This window comes from Lepidochelys kempii, chromosome 5 (assembly GCF_965140285.1).
Source record: "Lepidochelys kempii isolate rLepKem1 chromosome 5, rLepKem1.hap1, whole genome shotgun sequence".
Classification (NCBI taxonomy): domain Eukaryota; kingdom Metazoa; phylum Chordata; order Testudines; family Cheloniidae; genus Lepidochelys; species Lepidochelys kempii.
In genome coordinates, this window is record NC_136384.1 from 62,723,738 (window position 1) to 62,745,018 (window position 21,281).

General features: G+C 40.7%; 1 protein-coding gene and 1 long non-coding RNA gene across 5 annotated transcripts in view; one reads left to right on the top strand and one right to left on the bottom strand.

Moving 5' to 3' along the window:
• RIOK2 (RIO kinase 2) overlaps positions 1 to 9,706 on the bottom strand; it is a 38,695-nt gene extending 28,989 nt beyond the window's left edge. Inside the window, exons 1-4 of one of the 2 annotated variants that reach the window (XM_073344575.2) lie at positions 9,398 to 9,706; positions 7,414 to 7,552; positions 5,243 to 5,359; positions 3,510 to 3,685 (exon numbers count right to left, since the gene is read on the bottom strand). In XM_073344575.2, the coding sequence (XP_073200676.2) occupies positions 3,510 to 3,685; positions 5,243 to 5,359; positions 7,414 to 7,552; positions 9,398 to 9,571 (606 nt within the window). In that variant the 5' untranslated portion in view covers positions 9,572 to 9,706. The remainder of the gene's footprint in view (positions 1 to 3,509; positions 3,686 to 5,242; positions 5,360 to 7,413; positions 7,553 to 9,397) is intronic. The other variant, XM_073344574.2, reaches the window with a different exon arrangement.
• Positions 9,630 to 19,966, top strand: LOC144929084 (uncharacterized). 3 transcript variants are annotated; one of them, XR_012158980.2, is made up of 3 exons: positions 9,630 to 9,958; positions 16,321 to 16,403; positions 18,806 to 19,966. It is a non-coding gene; the product is annotated as an uncharacterized LOC144929084 (long non-coding RNA). The 3 variants fall into 3 exon arrangements; XR_013635790.1 differs by lacking the exon at positions 9,630 to 9,958 and adding an exon at positions 10,168 to 10,540; XR_013635791.1 differs by lacking the exon at positions 9,630 to 9,958 and adding an exon at positions 10,547 to 10,719.
• The last annotated feature ends 1,315 nt before the right edge of the window (positions 19,967 to 21,281 follow it).

A 21,281-nucleotide genomic window follows, 5' to 3' on the forward strand; every position in this document is an offset into this window, starting at 1 on the left:
CAGTGGACGAGAAGCTGGATATGAGTCAGCAGTGTGCCCTTGTTGCCAAGAAGGCCAATGGCATTTTGGGATGTATAAGTAGGGGCATAGCGAGCAGATCGAGGGATGTGATCGTTCCCCTCTATTCGACATTGGTGAGGCCTCATCTGGAGTACTGTGTCCAGTTTTGGGCCCCACACTTCAAGAAGGATGTGGATAAATTGGAGAGAGTCCAGTGAAGGGCAACAAAAATGATTAGGGGACTGGAACACATGAGTTATGAGGAGAGGCTGAGGGAACTGGGATTGTTTAGCCTGCAGAAGAGAAGAATGAGGGGGGATTTGATAGCTGCTTTCAACTACCTGAAAGGGGGTTCCAAAGAGGATGCTCTAGACTGTTCTCAATGGTAGCAGATGACAGAACGAGGAGTAATGGTCTCAAGTTGCAGTGGGGGAGGTTTAGATTGGATATTAGGAAAAACTTTTTCACTAGGAGGGTGGTGAAACACTGGAATGCGTTACCTAGGGAGGTGGTAGAATCTCCTTCCTTAGAGGTTTTTAAGGTCAGGCTTGACAAAGCCCTGGCTGGGATGATTTAACTGGGAATTGGTCCTGCTTCAAGCAGGGGGTTGGACTAGATGACCTTCTGGGGTCCCTTCCAACCCTGATATTCTATGATTCTATGAAGTCTCCCCCTTTCATCACAAGGCTAAAACCCATCTGTGTTTGGGCCTTTTCCCTATCAATGGAGTTACAGAATTGGTCTCCTGGAAGATAATGACCAAAATAATCCTATTAGACATTAGGGATGTAAAATATTAAATGGTTAAACGGTTAACCGATAGATATTGGTCTTGCTGTTAATATATTGCAGTTAAAGTTTAAAACAGATTGGTAAAATAATTTCATGACATTGTAGATGGTACTGAGCATGATCAGCTAAGCAGCAAAGTCTCTAGTGTGGCATAATTACTCTGCACCCACCAGGAAGCTGTCCCTCCGCTCCTGCCCCTGTGCAGTGCTGTTGTGGTGCACTCTGGTCTCCCAGTCCAGACGTGCGGTACATGTTGGCCTCTCAGCAGTAAGAGCGGAGTCAGTAGCCATGCGAGCAATTTCTATCTGTGCTGCTATGGGGGGCACAAGGAGAAATTTGGCCACGAGTTCCTAGAGTTTGAGTTCCGGCTGGATGGTGAGGCCTGAGGCCTAAGTGGGAGCTTTGTTGCTTCTCAGAAGCATAATTGGGTATATAACATTTTTATTTGTAAGCTGGAAGGTCCACTAGTGGATTCAGACTCTCAGCTGGGTAGGGGGGCAAAGCGCATTGGCTTAATGGTGAAGGGGGTGAGGATGGCACATGGTTGCAGGGCTTGTAGGGGCCGACATACTGGGAGGCCTATGGGGCGGGGGCAGGCATGCAGAGGCTATTATGTGGGATGTAAGGAGAAGGGCGAGATGTGCATGCGGACCCGAGGAGAGACAGCAGGGTAATCCCCAAACCAGGGGTAGATTGTGAACTTGTTAACGACTAAACCGTTAACTGATATAATTTTAATAGTTTAAATGGGTATTTTTTTAAACGGTATTTACATCCCTATTAGGCATAGTGGCTAAAACAAAGGAGTAATTAGAGATTGTGTCTTTTTTCAGGGAAAAATAGGAGGGGATTTATATGGTACCTGTACCATAATGGACAGAGACAGATTATAAACTAGCACAATGCTGCACTGTAGCAGGACTAATTTTGATTAGATCATTCCCCTCCCCGCTCTTCAAAAAAGCCCCTCAATTTTTGGGCCTATACTATCTTACTGTGTCTCTTTAATGAGAGTCATGCCACTAAAACACGACTGAACAAGGAAAATTTAGAGGGAATATATCCTATAGTTAACACCATAAATCCTATATAAAGAAGATGTTAAAAGAAATCTTGCATCATGCCAAAACAGAAAAATATTGTTAGGGAAGCCTCTTCCAGAGTCAATATTTTGTCTATCCACTATGTAAATTAAACTGACTTGGTATCCAAATGACTTATTGTGTGTGAAACAAACATGTTTTATAGGAATAAACATGTCCACCAACACACTTAGGATATTGCACATTTTACTCTGCATAGACAAATGACCTAAGATTTCTAAATACATTTAAATTAGAGAAATAAATGAACAATCCCCCTTTGTTTCAGTCTTAAATATACACAAAGTTTTTTTTCTCAAATGAAAAGCATATATTAATAAAACTGGCCTTGATAAGTATTTTGCATATTTAAACTACAAAATAGCTACATTCTGTGAATTTTCATATTAATATTCATAACATAGGGTACATCTAGCACTTTGAAACTGGATTTCAGGGAGTAAGGTTGTGGGTCACTCACTTCTCAAAACCAACGATTAAATCAAAAAGTTTAAGGCCCTTGTGTCAGTCACATTGTCTGGAGAAGAACAGCTAAAAGTATCTTTTATGTGAGTTAGACACACAGTAACACAGGCACACAGTTGTGTTTCAAATAAGAGGTTTTCTTAGGTTGGAATTTGTTTCTAGAACTTTTACAGGCACCCTAATTAATGCTCCTAAATTATGTTCGTTCATGTTCATTCGCGCTCTCTCTCTCTCTCACACACACACACACAGAGAAAAGAGAAACTAAGTGACAGGACTGAAGCTTAGTTTGTAAATTTTCTGAATTTCACAACTTTTCCCTGAATTTTAGAACAACGTGGCTACATAGGAAGATATTTCTTTGCATTTCTAAAACATTCTCAAAGATTAATATAAATGGAAGTAGCTGGCTTACGACCACATTAAGGTATTATGTGTAAAGTTGCCCTGTGGTTAAAGAGAATTTTATGTAAAAAAGAATCATAAGATCCATATTAAATTCTTATGTGGAACACCATGTTTCACAAGCCAGACTATTTTGCTATAGCTTCACTGCCATGGTCAAAATCTTGTACATAAAAGTAGTACACATTAGGGATTCCATGTATGATATACTCCCTGTAACTTCAAATCTGGGGTTAGAAACATGTACGCAAATCCGGTTTATATTGTAAATGTGACTTAAATAAGAGGGGATCTGAAAAGCACCTTGCATCATCACCATTTCCACTCTATTACAGCACTGATGACTAATGCGGTGAGTCTTTCACAGAGGTCACGGATTCCGTGACTCTCCAGCACCTATGCAACTTCTGCAGTCACAGGTGTGGCTGACCCCACGGCCTCCTGAGCAGCTGAGGCGGCTTCAGGGCCGGCCACACTGGCTGCTGCTTGGGACGCCCCCCTGGAGGAGCAGGGGTGCCCCCCCACTCAAAGCAGTAGCTGCTGGAAGCCTCCCCCAAGAGCACCTAAGTTTTAGCCAGGGGTATTTATATAGCACAAGTCATAGACAGGTCAGAAGCCATGACTTTTTGTTTATTGAGTGTGACCTCTCCATGACTTTTACTAAAAATACCCATGACTAAATTGTAGCCTTACTGAGGACACATTTTGGACATGAACAGTTACATTTTATGATTAAAAAAATACCTTCATGTAGGCAAATTCTTTCATGGCAGCCAGGCGGGACAAATAAAGCCACGACATTTTGTGTCTGTGCTTATGGTAGTCACGTTTGTTTTTTAGATTACGAAAGGAGGTTCTCCCAAGCCTGTGCAGCTTTAATGCAAGCTGTTGCTCCTCTTCATTTGCAACAATATAAATATCTATAAAACATAAGAAATAATTACATTTATCTGAGAGAATGTGCCGAACAGACTAAACATTTGTGAAAGGTGACTAACTTTCCATGCCACTTTTTGCTCAATTACTACTTATATTATTGCAAAAAGAAAACACATTGCAGAAGAATCAGCAAAATTACCAATGCAGCACACTACCTGTATATTTGAAAAATGAATGTCCTATTAGTCCTAAAGTTCCTCGAAAAGATCTCCAATTCACTAGTTTTTATTTTGGTATGACCTGTGATAACTGTCAGTGTGATAATGAGCAGTGACACTACTGTCTGTTTCTGCTGCTTATTCCCAAGGTTTGTAAACAGTCCTTCTTGACATAACAAGACACTGGCACAATACAACAGCTCCGGATGAAGGGATAACTTACAGAGGCCAAGGAACTTCCTGAGGTCATCTCTTCAACAAGGAAGTTAGGCATTTGTGTACATGCCCAAAAAATGCTTCCAATGTAGCACAAACATTTCCAGTAATGTTGGGAACATACCTCCTGGGAACAAGTTTCAATAACGCTTCTAGTTGCTCTGATTCACTACACCCCTGTGCAGCAGGAAAACCAGACACTGCACCTACAGAGATGTACCTGGTCCTTACAAGTCAGTCCTGCAATGCTCTTCCTCATTCTTCAGTGACAGTTCTATGCTAAGTCATCTAACATCACACCTCACCACATTCAATGCAAGGCTAAGAGCAGCCAAGACAGTATTCTGCTAATCTACTGTGCCATAGTGTAGTATCCCATCTCAGATGAGAACTGCTGAAGCTAACCCATTTTACTGAAAATAGGCTAGTAAGTTTGAATACGCTGAATTGTTTGCAAATGTTTGCATGCTTAGATCTAGTGTTTGTCATTAGTATAGAAGGAATTCTGGAAAAAGGAAATCCTAGTCATGTGAAATTTTTCTTTATTAAAAATAACAAAAGAATAGAAAGAACACCATATAGAAACAGCATCGTATCAAAATGAAGGGTGAAATCACAGTTCCACTGAAGTCAAAGTTCTTCAGAAGGTATTTAAACAAACAGTTCAAATAAATAAAAATTTACCAAAAGTAATACAAATGCAATCTAACTATCATTTCAAATAACTACTCAAATATTAGGAAGAGTGGCCAAAGTGAAGGGAAAATTCCAGAGCCATTCAAATGAAGAAAAATTCAAAGTTTGCTGATGGCATTGTATGGCATTTCAAACAGAATGATAATGTAATTTCACATGACTAGGATTTCCTTTTTCCAGAATTCCTTCTATACTAAGGATAACTGCATGCATCCGATAAAGTAAGCTGTAGCTCACGAAAGCTTATGCTCAAATAAATTTGTTGGTCTCTAAGGTGTCACAAGTACTCCTTTTCTTTTTGCAGATACAAACTAACACGGCTGCTACTCTGAAATGTTCAAGTTTCTGATAAATTAGTGAACTATTTAGCCAGATGAAACTTTACTGGATTACTTGTGACAAGTCCAATATTCAGTATAACAGCTTTTGTTTTAATATATTTGTTTAAAAAAGTATTTTTAAAATTACCTGATTCTTTGCCAACACCCATCTGGTTTCCAACAGAGTTGACAACTTGTCGAGATGATAGAGTTTTCAAGGCAAGGTAATCATACCCTCCATTAGTTAATCGGTAGCCCTGGACAGCTGAAAAAATATAAGAGCAAATTCCGTGAAATGTTATGCACACACCACTATTAGAATTTTCTTTTTTAAACCATGTTACGGTAGTGTGTGAAAAGATTCAACTTTAACTGCTCCATTCTAGTCAAGTAAAATTTCTCAAATGTTGACTCTGAGATGCCAGCAAAATGAAAACCAGTGGAGAACAATGCGTTCACATGAAGACATTGGGTGGCTGCAGGGAAGGAAGCAAAAATGGAGAGAAAGAAAAAAGGGAATGGAGGGTGATAACTGAAGAGAGGGTGACAGTAAAGAATACAGGGTCAAGGATTCCAGGACTTTCTTACACATAATGAAGTGATGTCAAATTTTATATTTTTGTAGGATGAACAGGGGATGTCAAGAAACAGAAAAAAAATGCTCTGTTAATTGCTTACATATCCGTTATTCTCTTACTATAGCAAAAGAAGTACGAGTTTACAATATATAAAGAGAAAATAGATAACGGCTACAAGAGACAGGATTTCCTTTGAACCTGGATAAACATTTGTTGATTGTACTGTTAAAACATTAAACGCTGAGTATTTTTATATGCAGGAAACATTAACTAATATAAAAAAAATATGTCCTTCACATTTTTGATAGCTTTGCACTGTAAAAACACAAATACGGAACGTATAACAGCAAGATTATATATTATATACATACATACACACACACACGGTTTCTTATTGTCACTGAAAAACCAAAGATTGGTTGCTCCATGGAACAGAACTTATGGAAAGATCAATCAGTACTTATGTAACCCACAGAACTTGGTGAAATTGTTGGCAGAATGGAATCTTGTTATAGTGATACAGTCAAACTATTTCACCAGATCTCTGTTAAGGTTTTTAAAAAGAATATGAATGCTAATTTTTCCAAAAGGAACATACTCTAATATTTACACATCCACTCTTTTTTGACAAATTAATTTAAATTTCATTCAAAAAAAAAAAATCCTGAAAATTCAAAATTCTATTTATCAAAACCCAAAGCTTTCTCAGATACATCAAGCATTACAAATAATCACAAATGTCAATATATTTCATCCTTATTATGGTAGGTCCTAATCCTACAAGATTTACACACATGCTTAAATTTATGCACTCTGAATTACCCTACTTAAATTGAGGGGTCTACTGGTAGCGTGTAAAGATATGTACGTGCATAATTGGGATCTTACTGTTCTGTATATATTTAGTGCTCTGAATTTTCTGAATAATATTATTATGCAGGCATCTTAGCAGCCCCATCATAAAATTGTGCTGAGATCTGCACTTAAACTAGATTGAAACCCGACATTATACATCCTGTAGACTGAATTAACGCCTGGTCTACATCTAAAAGTTTTACCTATGTAACAATTTCTGTTAGGGATCTGATTTTTTTTTTTTTTTAAAACCAGAAAAGTTATACTGGTAAAAGCTCTAGTATGGATACATTTATACTGGTATAAAGAAAACATATCAGTATAGTTATTCTCTTTCCAGTATAGAAAAGCTATACCAATATAAAGCACCTTTATACCAATTTAGTTAAAACAGCATAATCGCCTTTGTGCAAACACACTTTTATCAGTATAGTTAAAGTGGTACAACTTTTCAGTTTAGTCAAGACTTCACTCTCCTCCTATGACAAAACCTCTCTAGGCCATGATTGGCTGTCCCCAGACCAGGGGTTCTCAAACTTCATTGTCACCACACTGACAACAAAAATTACTAACAACTCAAGGAGGGGGGACCGAAGCCTGATCCTGCCCAATCTCTGCCACCCTGGGGTTTTGCATTTCAGTGAAACTGAGAAGGATTAAATGTGTGCACATTGGATGACCATGCTAGAATGGACAGGGAGTTTATTGTGTAGTTACACAGTCTGAGCATGTTTGGACATTATGTTTAGGTGACAAGGCATTTGAACAGATGCAAATGTCTTCACTGATAATTTCTCTGATCTTTAGTGATTGCATTGACAGGAAATGCACTTAAGCAACTTTAACTCAGAAGTAACTATAATTTTCATGGGGGATTCATACTCACTTTTAGTTCGTTCATAAGCTAGGAGTTTGTGTTTCACTAACTCTCTCAGAATTTTGTTACATCCTCCGTGTTTCAGGCTGGCTATGGAGGCAATCAAGCTAGCAGGGACTATTTCATGATTCTTCATACCCATCTCCACCTGAAATAATAAATGAAAGACATACTTGAACGCCCCAACTAGACAATGAAATAACAATTCTCTACATCAAGCCTAAACTTACTTTCCATACATATATTGATACAAACATATTGTACTACACAAAGTTTCTTTAATTTAATTCAGCTTTTAAATTTGGTTGCTTGACTAGCAGTACTGATGGAGTTGTTTGAAAAGAAAATTTATAATGCAAATGGAAAATCTTTTGTTTAGGGAATGTAACATAAGGTCTCTAATATATGTAAGTTTAACAGAAACCTACTGTCCTAGCCAGACAAACTATGAACTAGAGGCCAATATGAGGGATATACAGATGGAGAGCAGGACAAAAGGAGCGCTGGATTTCCCAGTAGGATAATCCCTATAGGATCATGACCCAAGTTCTAAACCTCTCTGTTGTGGACTTGGGATAGCAAATAAAATGTTACAATGCCATGCTTCTTGTAAGCTTCAATGTCCTGTTCCTGTGGGGAAATCAGAGCAGCAGTCAAGAGTCACCTTGAAGCTACAGAACTTATGGGTCAGAGAAATTGCTTGATTTCTCACATACTACGATGATGGGTGCAATATAAGAATTCAGATAGATAGGTCTAGGTTACATTTTTTGGAAGATTTCCCACTGTTCTACTTCTATTTCAACTGTACAGATGGTAGCAATGGTGTGAGTGCCAGAGTAGATAAGACATAGGTGGCCACTGGCATTTTAAGCACGTGTAGGCCTGCCCTAAGAAAGATTAGAACATACAGTGGTCAGAAATCAGTGGCCACCAGGAGCCATGTCTACTTTAGCATGCCCACTATTACTATCACAGGCAGAACTGAAATGATGGGAAATTTTTATGGGGAAAAAGCCTAACGTTGACACCCCCATACTTCAGAGTGGTAGCTGTGTGAGTCTGTATCAGCAAAAAAAAAACAAAAACAAAAAACCGAGGCATACTTGTGGCACCTTAGAGACTAAAAAATGTGTTGGGGCATAAGCTTTTGTGGGCTAAAACCCACTGGATCAGAAGCCCATGAAAGCTTATGCCCAAATAAATTGGTTAGTCTCTAAGGTGCCACAAGTACTCCTTGTCGTCCCCCCCCCCATACTTCAGTAAGTGACTGGAAATCCAGCTCTGCTTAACCAGGTAATGAGCGTCTTTCATCGGAAACAATTCCAAAGCCTTTTCCAATTTACAGAGAAGCTGCTTCAGAGACCGAATCACAGCTGCACTTGGGGTGGAACACAGCAACAGCCAACACCACCACCCAACAATGTACATCAGGATATTAACAGCGTATCCAACCAAAACCTTTACACTGCTTGTCTGACACAGCCGGGAGAATCGAACAACCCCCGAACTCACTGAATCATAGAATATCAGGGTTGGAAGGGACGTCAGGAGGTCATCTAGTCCAACCCCCTGCTCAAAGCAGGGCCAATCCCCATTTTTTGCCCCAAATGGCCCTCTCAAGGATTGAACTCACAACCCTGGGTTTAGCAGGCCAATGCTCAAACCACTGAGCTATCCCTCCCCCCACTGATCGCCAGGTGACACATCTGAGCAGAACCAGGGCACCTCACACCGGTGTCACCCTCGGTGAGCAGTGACTAGCTCCACGCTCTGTATTTCCCTTGTTAAGGACAGCACCAGCCCCACCTCCTGCGGAAGCCCGGCCTCCCCGCCAAGCACCGACCCTGCCCGGCCTCGGGAGCGCGGCCACACCGATGAACGCAGCCAGCTTGGCTATTTCCTGCCGCGTTCTCTCCCACTGCCCCGCGGTTGCGGCCCGCCCCCAGCCCGGCCCCGTGGCTTCCCCGGCCCGCCCCGGCTGCCTCCTTACCGCCGTCAGGACTCTGAAGTGGTCGCGGGAGAGGTAGCGCAGCATCACCACGTTCAGCCGGCCCATGGCCTCGCCCTGCTCCTCCCGTGCCGCCGGACAGAGGCGTGGTTCTTGCCCCGGCCACAAGGAGCCGAGTCCCGGAACCCCGTGTCCCAGTTCTGCCACTGCCCGCATGCGCAAACGCTGGGAAGCGCGAAAGCTGACGTCACTTCCGCCAAGCTGTGCAGGTCAGGTCCTAGCAGCTGCATAAACATTTATATTTCTGGTCGGACATAAGTCCGCGTAACCTCGCGACAGATCCATCGTAGAATACGCGTTCTCTTGGGCTGCTTTCATAGGGCCAGGCTGGATTAACTGACTACCTTTTCGCTCTGGGTTGTTTTACCATGAGCCGTATATATATCTGCCAGGATCGGCTGCCTAGGAGAAGCGTCCTTCTGCGAGAGAAAGAGAAGTAACTCGTTTCCCGAAGCACAGGCTCTGTCCCAGCGACTGACCACCGCACGGACAATGAACTCCAGAGGCCGCCACCGCGGACACCTACCGCTGCCCCCGACAAAGGTAACTTACAAAGTTATACCCCCAAACTGACGACCAAAGTGGCGATGCCGGCTGCAACTGCGCTTGCGCCACTAGGGCAGTGTGAGCCTACTGCGCCTGCGCGTTGGGTTTCGCGGGACGAGTGGGCGGATGCTCGGTGGGCTATCGCGCATGGGGTGGAGGGTGAGGGCAGAACGTTACATTTCCAAGCGCGCATGCGCGAAGGGGCTCTGAGGCAAGGAGGCGGGTGTAGAGCGGATCCGCCCAGCCCTGTGCACGGGGCACGAGAGTGTCTCGGGTCGGGTAACCGGGCCGCCACGCCGAACTGATGGGTTGCGGGGCACGTGGGCTTCTCGCGGAGCCTCCATGTTGGGGGCTGCGAGGTCCGTGGGTGTCTCTCCGCGGTCCGTGCCGACCCTGGTCTCCGTGTGTTGCCCTGGAGCAGTGTCCGTCTGCACCGCGCCTGGCCCGTTCCAGGGGTGCCGGAAACGACTCTCAGCTGAAGATTGCTGAGCTAGTGATGGCAACAAGCTCCCCGTTTGCAGTAGCTTTCCCTGCGTGGGCATGCATCTGACTTGCATCCCTATTCAACAACAACAAAAAGTGATTTTTTAACTTAACGTAACTTAAACTTAAACTTTACTTACATTTTATAAAAGTTATTAGGGTGCCTGGGGTCGATATACCATTTGTATTGATTAAATGAGCCATTTCCCCCATCCAGTCAGCCAACAGAGGGACATCCAGGCAGTCCTGCTCCAGGGTCGTTATATATTTTGCAGGTGAATTTCTGCAGCATTTTCTGTTTTAGTTGAAAGTTCCTGCCGTGCTACCCCCTCCGCTGCAAGCCATATTTCACCCACAGCAGGCTTTCTAATGTCCTCCTTGCAGTTGATTTCTGTTTTGTTTTCGTACTAGTTGCAGTATTGACAGTTCTTTTCACCGTGCCATTTGAAATAAGTGGAGTCAACGTGGTTGGGGCAAGCTGTGCAACATAATCATATTACCTGTCTTCTGCAGCGTTCATACTGTTAAACACTTGAAACCAGAAAGATGATTAGTCACTTGTATTCCACCTTTTGTTTGCTGAGTTACACCATTCCTCCTCAGTCTTCTGTATTTCTTGATGTGATGTGGCACTGCTGTGCAAGGCTGGTGATTGGGCTTTTAACTTGTACACACTGCATCTTTTGGGTGTAGCGTGTCCAGTTTTTCCAATACAGTAGAACCTCAGAGTTACGAACACCTTGGGAATGGAGGTTGTTCATAACTCTGAAATGTTCATAATTCTGAACAAAACATTATCGTTCTTTCAAAAGTTTACAACTGAACACTGACTTAATGCAGCTTTGGAACTTTACTATGTGAAAGAAAAATGCTGCTTTTAACCATCTTAATTTAAATTAAACAAGCACAGAAAGTTTTCTTACCTTGTCAAATCTTTTTTTTAAAATTTCCCTTTATTTTTTTAGTAGTTTATGTTTAAGACCGTACTGTAGTAGATTTGCTTTTTTTTGTATATGGTGCTGCCTGATTGCAGACTTCAGGGTCCAAATGAGGTGTTTGTTTGTAACTGAGGTTCTAATGAATATGAATGTTTGTTGATAGTCGACTCCTCAGTTTGTGAGCCATCTGCACCAGCATAGCCTTGCACTTATTCTTCACCGTCTGAACAGCTGCTTTGTCTTTCACAATATAAACTTAGCAATTGAAGTCATAACCCGGTTATGTGGCAGAATTGGGCATGATGTATGCGTCAGAGTTAAAATGGCCAGTTCTGAGGAGGGAATTTTCTTTAGTTGACTCGGATTAACTATAAGTTTCAACCGTGACTGACAGTACATCATTAAATCATGAAAAAGCTTGTAGGACCTGCCTGGAACAGTGTTGATTTTGTTAAGGTCACAAAGTGTTTATTTCAAGAAAATTGGATAATGTTTGTTGTGTCAGCCAATATGCTACTAAGGAGACTTGCTGTGTAACACCATTCTGAGTCCTTTTACAATTGAAAGTGTAAGTTAAGAGCATCCCACTTCTTCCAAATAGTGGAAATGCATTCTCCCTGAGTGAGCCACCTAGTTGCCGCTGGTTGAATCATCATTCTTTGTTCAGAACCTTCTGTAGTCTTGTACCGTTCCCTGTACAAAAATTTTCTCTTTGAACTATGTGAGAACGGGATTTTATGCACAAGGAAATCCAAATTTGTTGGTAATACTTCAGTTGATTTGCTTCCAACTAGGTTTAGAAAATGGCAAAAGAACGTTACCAGGGTGGGGTTAGCAGGGGACCATAAGGGTCATCTAGTCTAACCCCCTGCCAAGATGCAGGATTTATTGTGTCTAAACAATCTAAGACAGACGGGTATCCAGCCTCCTTTTGAAAACCTCCAGTGAAGGAGCTTCCGCAACCTCCTTAGGCAGTCTATTCCATTTCCTAATGTTCTTACAGTAAGGAAGTTTTCTCTGAGATTTAATATAAATCTGCTATGCTTAGTTGGACCCTGTTGCTTCTTGTCCAGCCCTCTATGTGTGGCACCTTTTTCTTCAGTATCTTGTATACTGAATGGTTGCATCCAGCCATAACGTTGGCATCTTCTACACCAATGCCAATGTATTTTTTCAAGTCCAGATCATCTCTTTTAAAGCGTTATGCAAAGAATGTACTAATGAGTCTGCATCAGTGTCAGTTACAGGAATAATGCTGAAGAAAATTGACACCATTTTGCTTTTTGAAAAACTAGAGTATCTAATCACAACAGAAAGAGCCTTTGTTAGTATTATACCAGTGTTCTCATCAATTAGAAGTGAAAAGAAGCTGTCACCAATATCTGCGAGTAGTTCCTTGTGCAGCTCAAGACCCAAAACATTGAGTGATTTACATTTGGTATGATGAAGTGCAAATGTCTATGACACTTTAGAGGTAGGATTCAGTGATGGGATTAGCTGTCTTTAATGGTCAACTGCTTGAGCTGTGCTGTGCTATATAGCAAGCCAGTTTTAATTCTGCTTCTTCTTATTCCCCTGAAATATTCCAAATGAAATACTGCTGAATTGACTGGTTTCAGAGTAACAGCCGTGTTAGTCTGTATTCGCAAAAAGAAAAGGAGTACTTGTGGCACCTTAGAGACTAACCAATTTATGTAGCTCACGAAAGCTCATGCTCAAATAAATTGGATGCATCCGATGAAGTGAGCTGTAGCTCACGAAAGCTCATGCTCAAATAAATTGGTTAGTCTCTAAGGTGCCACAAGTACTCCTTTTCTTTTTGCTGAATTGACTGTAGTTCACTTGGTGCCTTCTCTTTTTGGGTGTTTGAAATATGCTTCTGCAATTTGGAGTGTGCCAGAAGATTCTTCTACAGATGCAGAGTGCAATGACACAGCACAGAAAGCCACAAAGGCATTCCCTTGCAGAGGCCACAGTCAATCTACAGAGAATAACCGTGAAAACCTCACAGTCAAGTTAACAATGAAGCACTGTTAGTATAAACTTAGTTTTGAACAATAAAATAACCTTTCCCACCCCTCTCAAAACAAGAAAGAACAATTTATAATGATTATTTGTTTTACTGACAAATATTTGTAAAAGAGATGTAAAAATCACATAAAAGAAATTTTGGGATGCATATGTTGTTGAATCAAGCCCATTGTCTACACATTTAAAGAAATTAAATTAGAAGCACAAAAATAGGTCAAACTGTAATATTTGTCGCTAGAAAAAAAATTAAACAACTACAAAGATGTATACTTTTAATTCAGGATCTGCTTCCCATTTCTTGTGTTGCTGTCGATGTTGAGCAGTTGTTTTTTGATGCTGCCTTTAAGTTTGTGTCAGATATATGGGAGTATGAGTACCCACTGCTTTAACAAGTTTTATTCCCATAACAAAACTGAGGACTGTGACCGGAGGCCCACCCTGGGCACTGTCTTTACTATGCCTATTCCCTGGAGGCACACCCCAATACTAAGTGCTGCTGTCACACAAATAACCATGAACAGCATAGCTAGTTTCTAGGTAATGGCAGCAGTTCTTGGAGTGGCAGATCTCCTACAAAATGTCTGAATTAGTTTGTCTCACCCACTCCACTGCAAATAATCTTATTCTTTCTGGATTGATCTTTCTCTCCTCAAAACTTCTTTAAAATGTTTTTCCTGTTATGCTGAACTGGGTCTTTGCTGTACAAGCATCTAAACTCTAGCTGAGGAGATTGGTGGGTTAAAGCACATTTCTTTGGCAAGCTTCCTTTGTATTGCAAAGCAGCTGCACAAAAGGAAGACTGATGCCAAGTTTGTTCCAGAGGAGCTGCTGTGAGCTAGAAGGTTAAAATACTTGTAAAGTTCAGAAGCTGGGGCAGGAAAGCCACAGAGATTAGTGTGAGACCAGAAAGAGAGGCCCAAGGCAACTGCTACTTGGCACAGGGCAGTGGCACCTTAGCCCAGAAGCTTTTGCAAAATAATTGTGAACAAGCCCTGAGGAAGTACCTTATTCTGTCATTGATTTCTGCTTCAGATGGGAAACTGAATCATGAAATCTCCTGCTTGGAAAAAGGCAACACTCTCAATCTCCTCTTCCTTCATCACCACACGTGTACCCCATATACATAAATCCACTTATACACGCCCCCATTCCTAATTCCTCCTTCCCCTGCATTTAAAACCATAGTTCTATCTGGGTCACTCAGTCTGTTCTCTAGCCTTGCCCTTCCCTAGCATTCTGGCATATCAGTAGCAGCTCAACAGTTGGCTGTCAAATTCTCAGTGAGGGTTAACAGTGTCTGGCTACTCTGCTTCAACCTCATCCCCTTCTGCAATATCAGTAGGGGAGCACAGGCCACTGACCTCTCTGATTTCAAAAGAACAGTGACACCCAGGCCACTCAGCTTCTGGCTTGCTTCTTTCCCCAGGCGTGGTTTTATTTTTGAAATCAGATGTGTTCCTATTTTTAAAACATACTAGAACTAAGATCCCATCATACTTTATCAGATTAAAGCAACAAGGAGTCCGGTGGCACCTTAAAGACTAACAGATTTATTTGGGCATAAACTTTTGTGGGTAAAAAAACCACTTCTTCAGATGCAATCAGATTAAAGTTAGTTTTAGTGCCACATGTGAAATTCAGTCTTTAATGAGCTTTAATAAAACAGTACAGTGTAGATGTTTAGCCCACCTGGAAAACTTAGGTTTTCTGCCAATACAATTCTGGCAATATTTATGAGAAAATGATCTGTCTGTACCTTGCAATATAGAGAGAAAGCTCTTCCAAATGTTGGTTTAATATGGGTCAGTGAAATTAATCTAGTATTAGTTACCTCTGTAAGATGTTGAGAAGCATATGGTTACACAGGAAAGCAAAGTTTTCCCCTAACACAGGGGAGGTATTGGAAGAGCAAACATACAAAGGAGTCAAATGTCTGATTCCAGGCTGACATAAAATATGAATAAGGAACCAGGAAGTTTATATGAAAATGTGAGCCAATAGAAATGGAAGGCTTCAACCCATTGAGTTGTTTAGATTCACATTAGTGTGTAGAATTATCATGTTTGAGAAGAAACCCAGAGAGCACATTACACTGAATATACACCTGGTGACCTTGTGCACTTGTGGAATGAGAGAGAACATTAAGCGTTTAGCATCTGCTATTTGTAGATGGTACGTTCCAAAAATGTGTTTTGTGTGTTTAGTGGGAGGTTAAGCTATATCACAGTTAATTTGTAAATGCTAATATAAATTAAAATTTTAGACAAGTCATTAAGTGGTTCCAAAATCTGCTTCAGTGGCTTTATGCTAGTCAACATTTTTAGTGATGTTCTGGAAGAAAAATGTAAAGTCACTTCTAATAAAGTTTGTAGATGGCACAAAGAGAAATGCGGTGGCAAATAATATCGAGGACAGGTCATTGTTAGAGAGCAATCTGGATCACTTTGTAGAATGGTGTGATAGACTGTACCCCTGTATTTCCCCACTTGCACACTATTGTAATAATCTTTATACAAAGTATGCCCTGTGAAGTATTATTTAAAAACCATAAAATATGTGTGGCAACACTGTATGTAAAGTTATAAGATTCCACTGTATGGTGTTATTAAAACATGTTCCAAATCTGGGTAGTGAACAAACCAGTTCCTCAGAGACAAAGGGCAGCTGATGCCTCAGCCAGATGTAAACAAGGTCAGTGGACCATTAATTGCTAAGTGGCTATTTGTTGGCAAGAAATGGGCAAAAGCAGAAAATCTACATCTTAGCAAAGAAACAGTATGGGGTTCCCATCCACACAGTCTTCCTGTCGCTATGCTCCCAGCTGGAAATGCTTCTCAAAGGGTAGACAGGACTATAAAAAGAAGGGGCAGACACCCTAAAGTACCCCTCCTCTTCTGTCTCTCTCAGCCAGTTCACTGCACAAGAAGGAACAAAGGAAGCAGCCATTACACAGAAGAAGGGATCCTGGCCTAAGGAGTTTGAAACACGTGGTGAGAAAAACTTTGTTTTGAATTTAACATAGTTTAAGTTAGGCACTAGTTGCATTTTATCTTTATTATTCTTGTAACATTTTGCCTCATTACTTGTATTCACGTAAAATATATCTCTCTGTAGTTAATACATTTGTTTTATTGTTTTATATAACCACTGTTTGAATTAGTATGTTTGGGAAACTCCAGCTGGAGTAACAAGGTTTGTGCATATCATTTCTATTAATGAAATGATGGACTTTATATAAGCTTGTATTGTTCAGGAGAGGGCTGGGAAGTACCAGATGTAAATTTCTGCAGAAAATCTGGGGCTGGGCGTGTATTGGGGTCATCCTGCAATGTGATTCAGCTAGTAAAAGCCTGGAGGTGACTAGCAGGGTGCCAGTGCACACAGACATAGGTGTACATAGGACTAACTTACATGCTGGCTGGAGACCACAGCAGAAAAGCATCACAGGTAAGAGCAGGGATGGCACAGTTACTTAATAGTCTAGATTGTACCCTGGGTATGTTACAGGTGGACATAATAAACAGCATGTACATTAATTAGAGCGGTCTGAAATATGAGATGACTTTTTCAGCAGACATTTTTACTAAAAATTGTCCCATTTTTTCATTGGAAAATTTTGAAATTTGAATACTTTCAACCAGCTCTAGTTGTAATACAGATTGAACCTCTCTAATCTGGCACCCTTGGGACTTGACCAGTGCCGAACCACAGGAGGTTAATGCAGTGTGTCAGCAGGTCTCCATAGGCGTGGGAAGTAGGGGTGCGGGGGGTGCTGTAGCAGACCCAGGCTTTGCACCCAGCTTGGCCCCCCCCATCTGGGGGCCCCACTGCCACCTGGGGTCACTGCTTGTCATAAATATAAAGGGAAGGGTAAACACCTTTAAAAGCCCTCCTGGCCGAGGAAAAGCCCTTTCACCTGTAAAGGGTTAAGAAGCTAGGTTAACCTCGCTGGCGCCTGACCAAAATGACCAATGAGGAGACAAGATACTTTCAAAGCTGGAAGGGGGAGAGAAACAAAGGGTCTGGGTCTGTCTGTGTGATGCTTTTGCTGGAGACAGAACAGGAATGGAGTCTTAGAACTTAGTAAGTAATCTAGCTAGATATGTGTTAGATTATGATTTCTTTAAATGGCTGAGAAAAAAAGCTGTGCTGAATGGAATGGATATTCCTATTTTTGTATCTTTTTGTAACTTAAGGTTTTACCTAGAGGGATTCTCTATGTTTTGAATCTAATTACCCTGTAAGGTATTTACCATCCTGATTTTACAGAGGTGATTCTTTTTACTTTTTCTTCTATTAAAATTCTTCTTGTAAGAAACTGAATGCTTTTTTCATTGTTCTTAAGATCCAAGGGTTTGAGTCTGTGGTCACCTATGCAAATTGGTGAGGATTTTTATCAAACCTTCCCCAGGAATGGGGGTGCAAGATTTTGGTGAGGATTTTTGGGGGAAAGACGTTTCCAAATGACTCTTTCCCAATAATAAACCCGGTTAGATGTTTGGTGGTGGCAGCAAAAGTCCAAGGGCAAAAAGGTAAAATAGTTTGTACCTTGGGGAAGTTTTAACCTAAGCTGGTAAAAGTAAGCTTAGGAGGTTTTCGTGCAGGTACCCACATCTGTACCCTAGAGTTCAGAGTGGGGAAGGAACCTTGACATGGCTGCTGGCCCCCCAGCCGGGGTCACGGCTGCCGGCCTCAGGTCTCAGCCGCTGGCCCCAAGTCTTCCCCTTCCCTCCTAGAGCTTGAATGCCACGAATCAGGTGTTTGCGGTGCTCTGGAAGTGCTGGGAGGGAGGAGGAGGAGGAATTGGTAAGCACGGGCCGCCGGCGCGCGAGAGGCGCAGGGGGAGTGGGACTGGGGGCGGGGAGCTTGGTGCCGGTGGATGCTCCTCACCCACTAATTTTTCCCTGTGGGTGCTCCGGGGCTGGAGCACCCATGGAGCTGGTGCCTGTGCCAGACCATGGATGTTGCCGGACCAGGGAGTGCCAGATTAGAGAGGTTCAACCTGTATAACAAAATGAAAGGTCAGTCATCTAGCAACAAAGAATGTTGGCCATGCTTACAGGATTGAGGTATTTTGGAAAGCCGTGTCTTTGAAAAGGACTTAGTAGTCATTTAAGATCACCAGCTAAACATGAACTGTGGCAAAAAGGGATAATGCAATATTTGGAGGTATTAAGAGGCAATATCAATCAGAAGGAGAGAAGTGACATTACCTTTGCATGTGGCTTTGGTGAGACAAGTAGGTCAATATTATGTCCATTTCTGTTGTCACTTCTAAAAGGATATTGAAAAATTGGACAGGATTCAGGGAAGAGCTCCAAGAATGATTTGAGAACTGGAAAATATACCTTGGGGTGAGAGACTAAAGGAGCTCAATTTAATTTTGTTGCAGGAAAGGTTGTTAATAGGGGACTACATGTGGAGAAGATACCTTCTACAAGAAGACTTTTTAATCTGGCGGACAAATGCATAATAAAATCCAGTGTCTGGAAGTTGAAGATAGAAAACATTGATTGAGAAATCAGATGAACATTTTAAGTGAGGGTAATTATCCAGTAGAGCATATTACAAGGGATGTGGTAACCTTTTTGTGGAATCTTTAAATCAAGATGGGATGCCTTTCTAAACATTATAGAATGTAATTACAAGGTTTCGGGCTAGAACAGGAGTCACTGGAGGAAATCTGTTGTCTTCAGGAAGTCAGACTACATGTAATCATCATAATGGACCCTTATGAACTTAAAATCTCTGACTCTACCAGGGCCCTTTTTCAAGCCCTGTGTTTTGTTGATCATTAAACTGGATGTTTATGAATTGAGAGGCAATAACGTTCTATTTTATTCTCTTAAACTGTTCTGTATGTAAATTATTTTATTTGCAGCAGTGGAAGTTTAACAAATACATTCGTTTTGCTTCCTAGTTATAACTTGTCATTTCATAATAATGGAAAAGCATTGGCATCTCCTCAAATACTTTCTAAAATGATACCAGAAAAAGTAGTGGTAGGTGTGTGTCTTGAATGTATATTTATATGATGAAATCTTCACTTTCTGCTACTGAATTTGTGTAACTGCCTAAAGACCCTTCTTTTTTCATCCCAGTTTCCTTGTGAAGTTATTTAGGTGACATGAAGAGTATTCTTCCATTAGCTTAAACTTTGGCCTCTTAATCTTCACATGGAGAATATATATTTATATTTTTATCTGTTGGACCTGAAATTTGGGTGATCAAACTTTTTAATGTCATCTTTTTCTTTTTTAGTTGTATTATTTTTATTGGAATGACAAGTTATGAAATTATTACTTAATTGAATACATCCAGTGTCTTTGTCTAAAAACAGGATTCACATTTGTGAAGAGGTTTATGTACTTTGTCTGCCCTACATGTTGTCTGTACTTGTTTTGATGGTTGGCTGTTAACTCGGATCTTCATTCTTAATGTAATTCATGTACAGTAATCATTTGTGATCCTTCCTGCTTTCACAAACTGAATTCCAAGAAACGGTGTATGCTGTATTTAAACTACATAAAGAGTATAAAGGAAAAAGTTGAATAATAACCTATTCTGTGGTTTAGTTTATTTCTTTCTAATTAGCTTTCTAAGCCATGGCTGTATTAAGGACAATTTATAGTGTGGAATTCATTAGCCACATTTGCCTCTGGTGTATTAATGTTTATGAAGTGCAAAATATGTTAAAAGGGTAGGAAAGTGTGGTTAATCTGTTAGAAGATCAGTGGATTTAAGTAGGAAAACACACATAGGATTGTGACTTATGCTAATTCATGTCCAGTGTGGTGTGAATGTTAAAGCTAAATTCTTAATTTTCTTTCACTGCTGTTCTGTTGTTCATTTATGGACATTTTCATGACATAATGAGTTTCACGCACCTCTTCCAGATTCACTTCTTGGCCTCTCTTGAGCAGTTTGTCAACTGCCCCAATGAATGTGGTGGCTTTCTGATGTATCTTTAGAACACTGAGAATACCTGAATCTGTGAGTTGGTTTCTCAATCTAGCTGTCTCCAGGTGAAAAATTAGACTATTAACCCACTACACCTTGCTAGTTTATTAAATACTGACATTTGGAATGTTTCCATATAAAGACTGTACTGAGCTTCATGTTCTTGGCTTTGGACAAGGAATGTTAGCTTTTATAGTTTTCTCCAGACTGTAGGACATTTAAGTGCCTGTCTGTTTAAAACACTTTTTCTGGTGTAAGATATGCTGATGTACCTTGGCTTCCAAATGAATCAAGCCCTGCTAAGTCCTCTTAATATAACACCACATGAAAACATTCATTGCTTACAAGAAGACAACTTGACAGTTAATTCAAATAAAATGAAATGTTAAACTTCCAGCAGAAACAGTCAATAAGGAATCTTTCTTAAAAATTCATTATGAGTGCAACAGTCACAAGTTTAACTGGTATAAAAATGTTTGTAAGAGTCTGCACTGATATAACAAAACTAATGAAAACTATAAAAAGTGACAGGTTTCAGAGTAACAGCCGTGTTAGTCTGTATTTGCAAAAAGGAAAAGGAGTACTTGTGGCACCTTAGAGACTAACCAATTTATTTGAGCATAAGCTCAAATAAATTGGTTAGTCTCTAAGCAAGTACTCCTTTTCTTTTTATAAAAAGTGATTATTGGTTTGTCAACAAACTTTCGCTGACATTAACTTCATGAAAAACAAGAATGTGCATTTTGATATTTCTGAATATTGTAGCTTTGATCCATATATTAAGAAGATTAGCATAGAGAAAATGAGTGTTAGTAAAGCTTTCCTAATGAATAGCAGTATCCCTGCCAGATTTACAAATGCTGTACATTCCTTTCTGAAGGTAGATTTATAAACACCCAAAAGCTCTT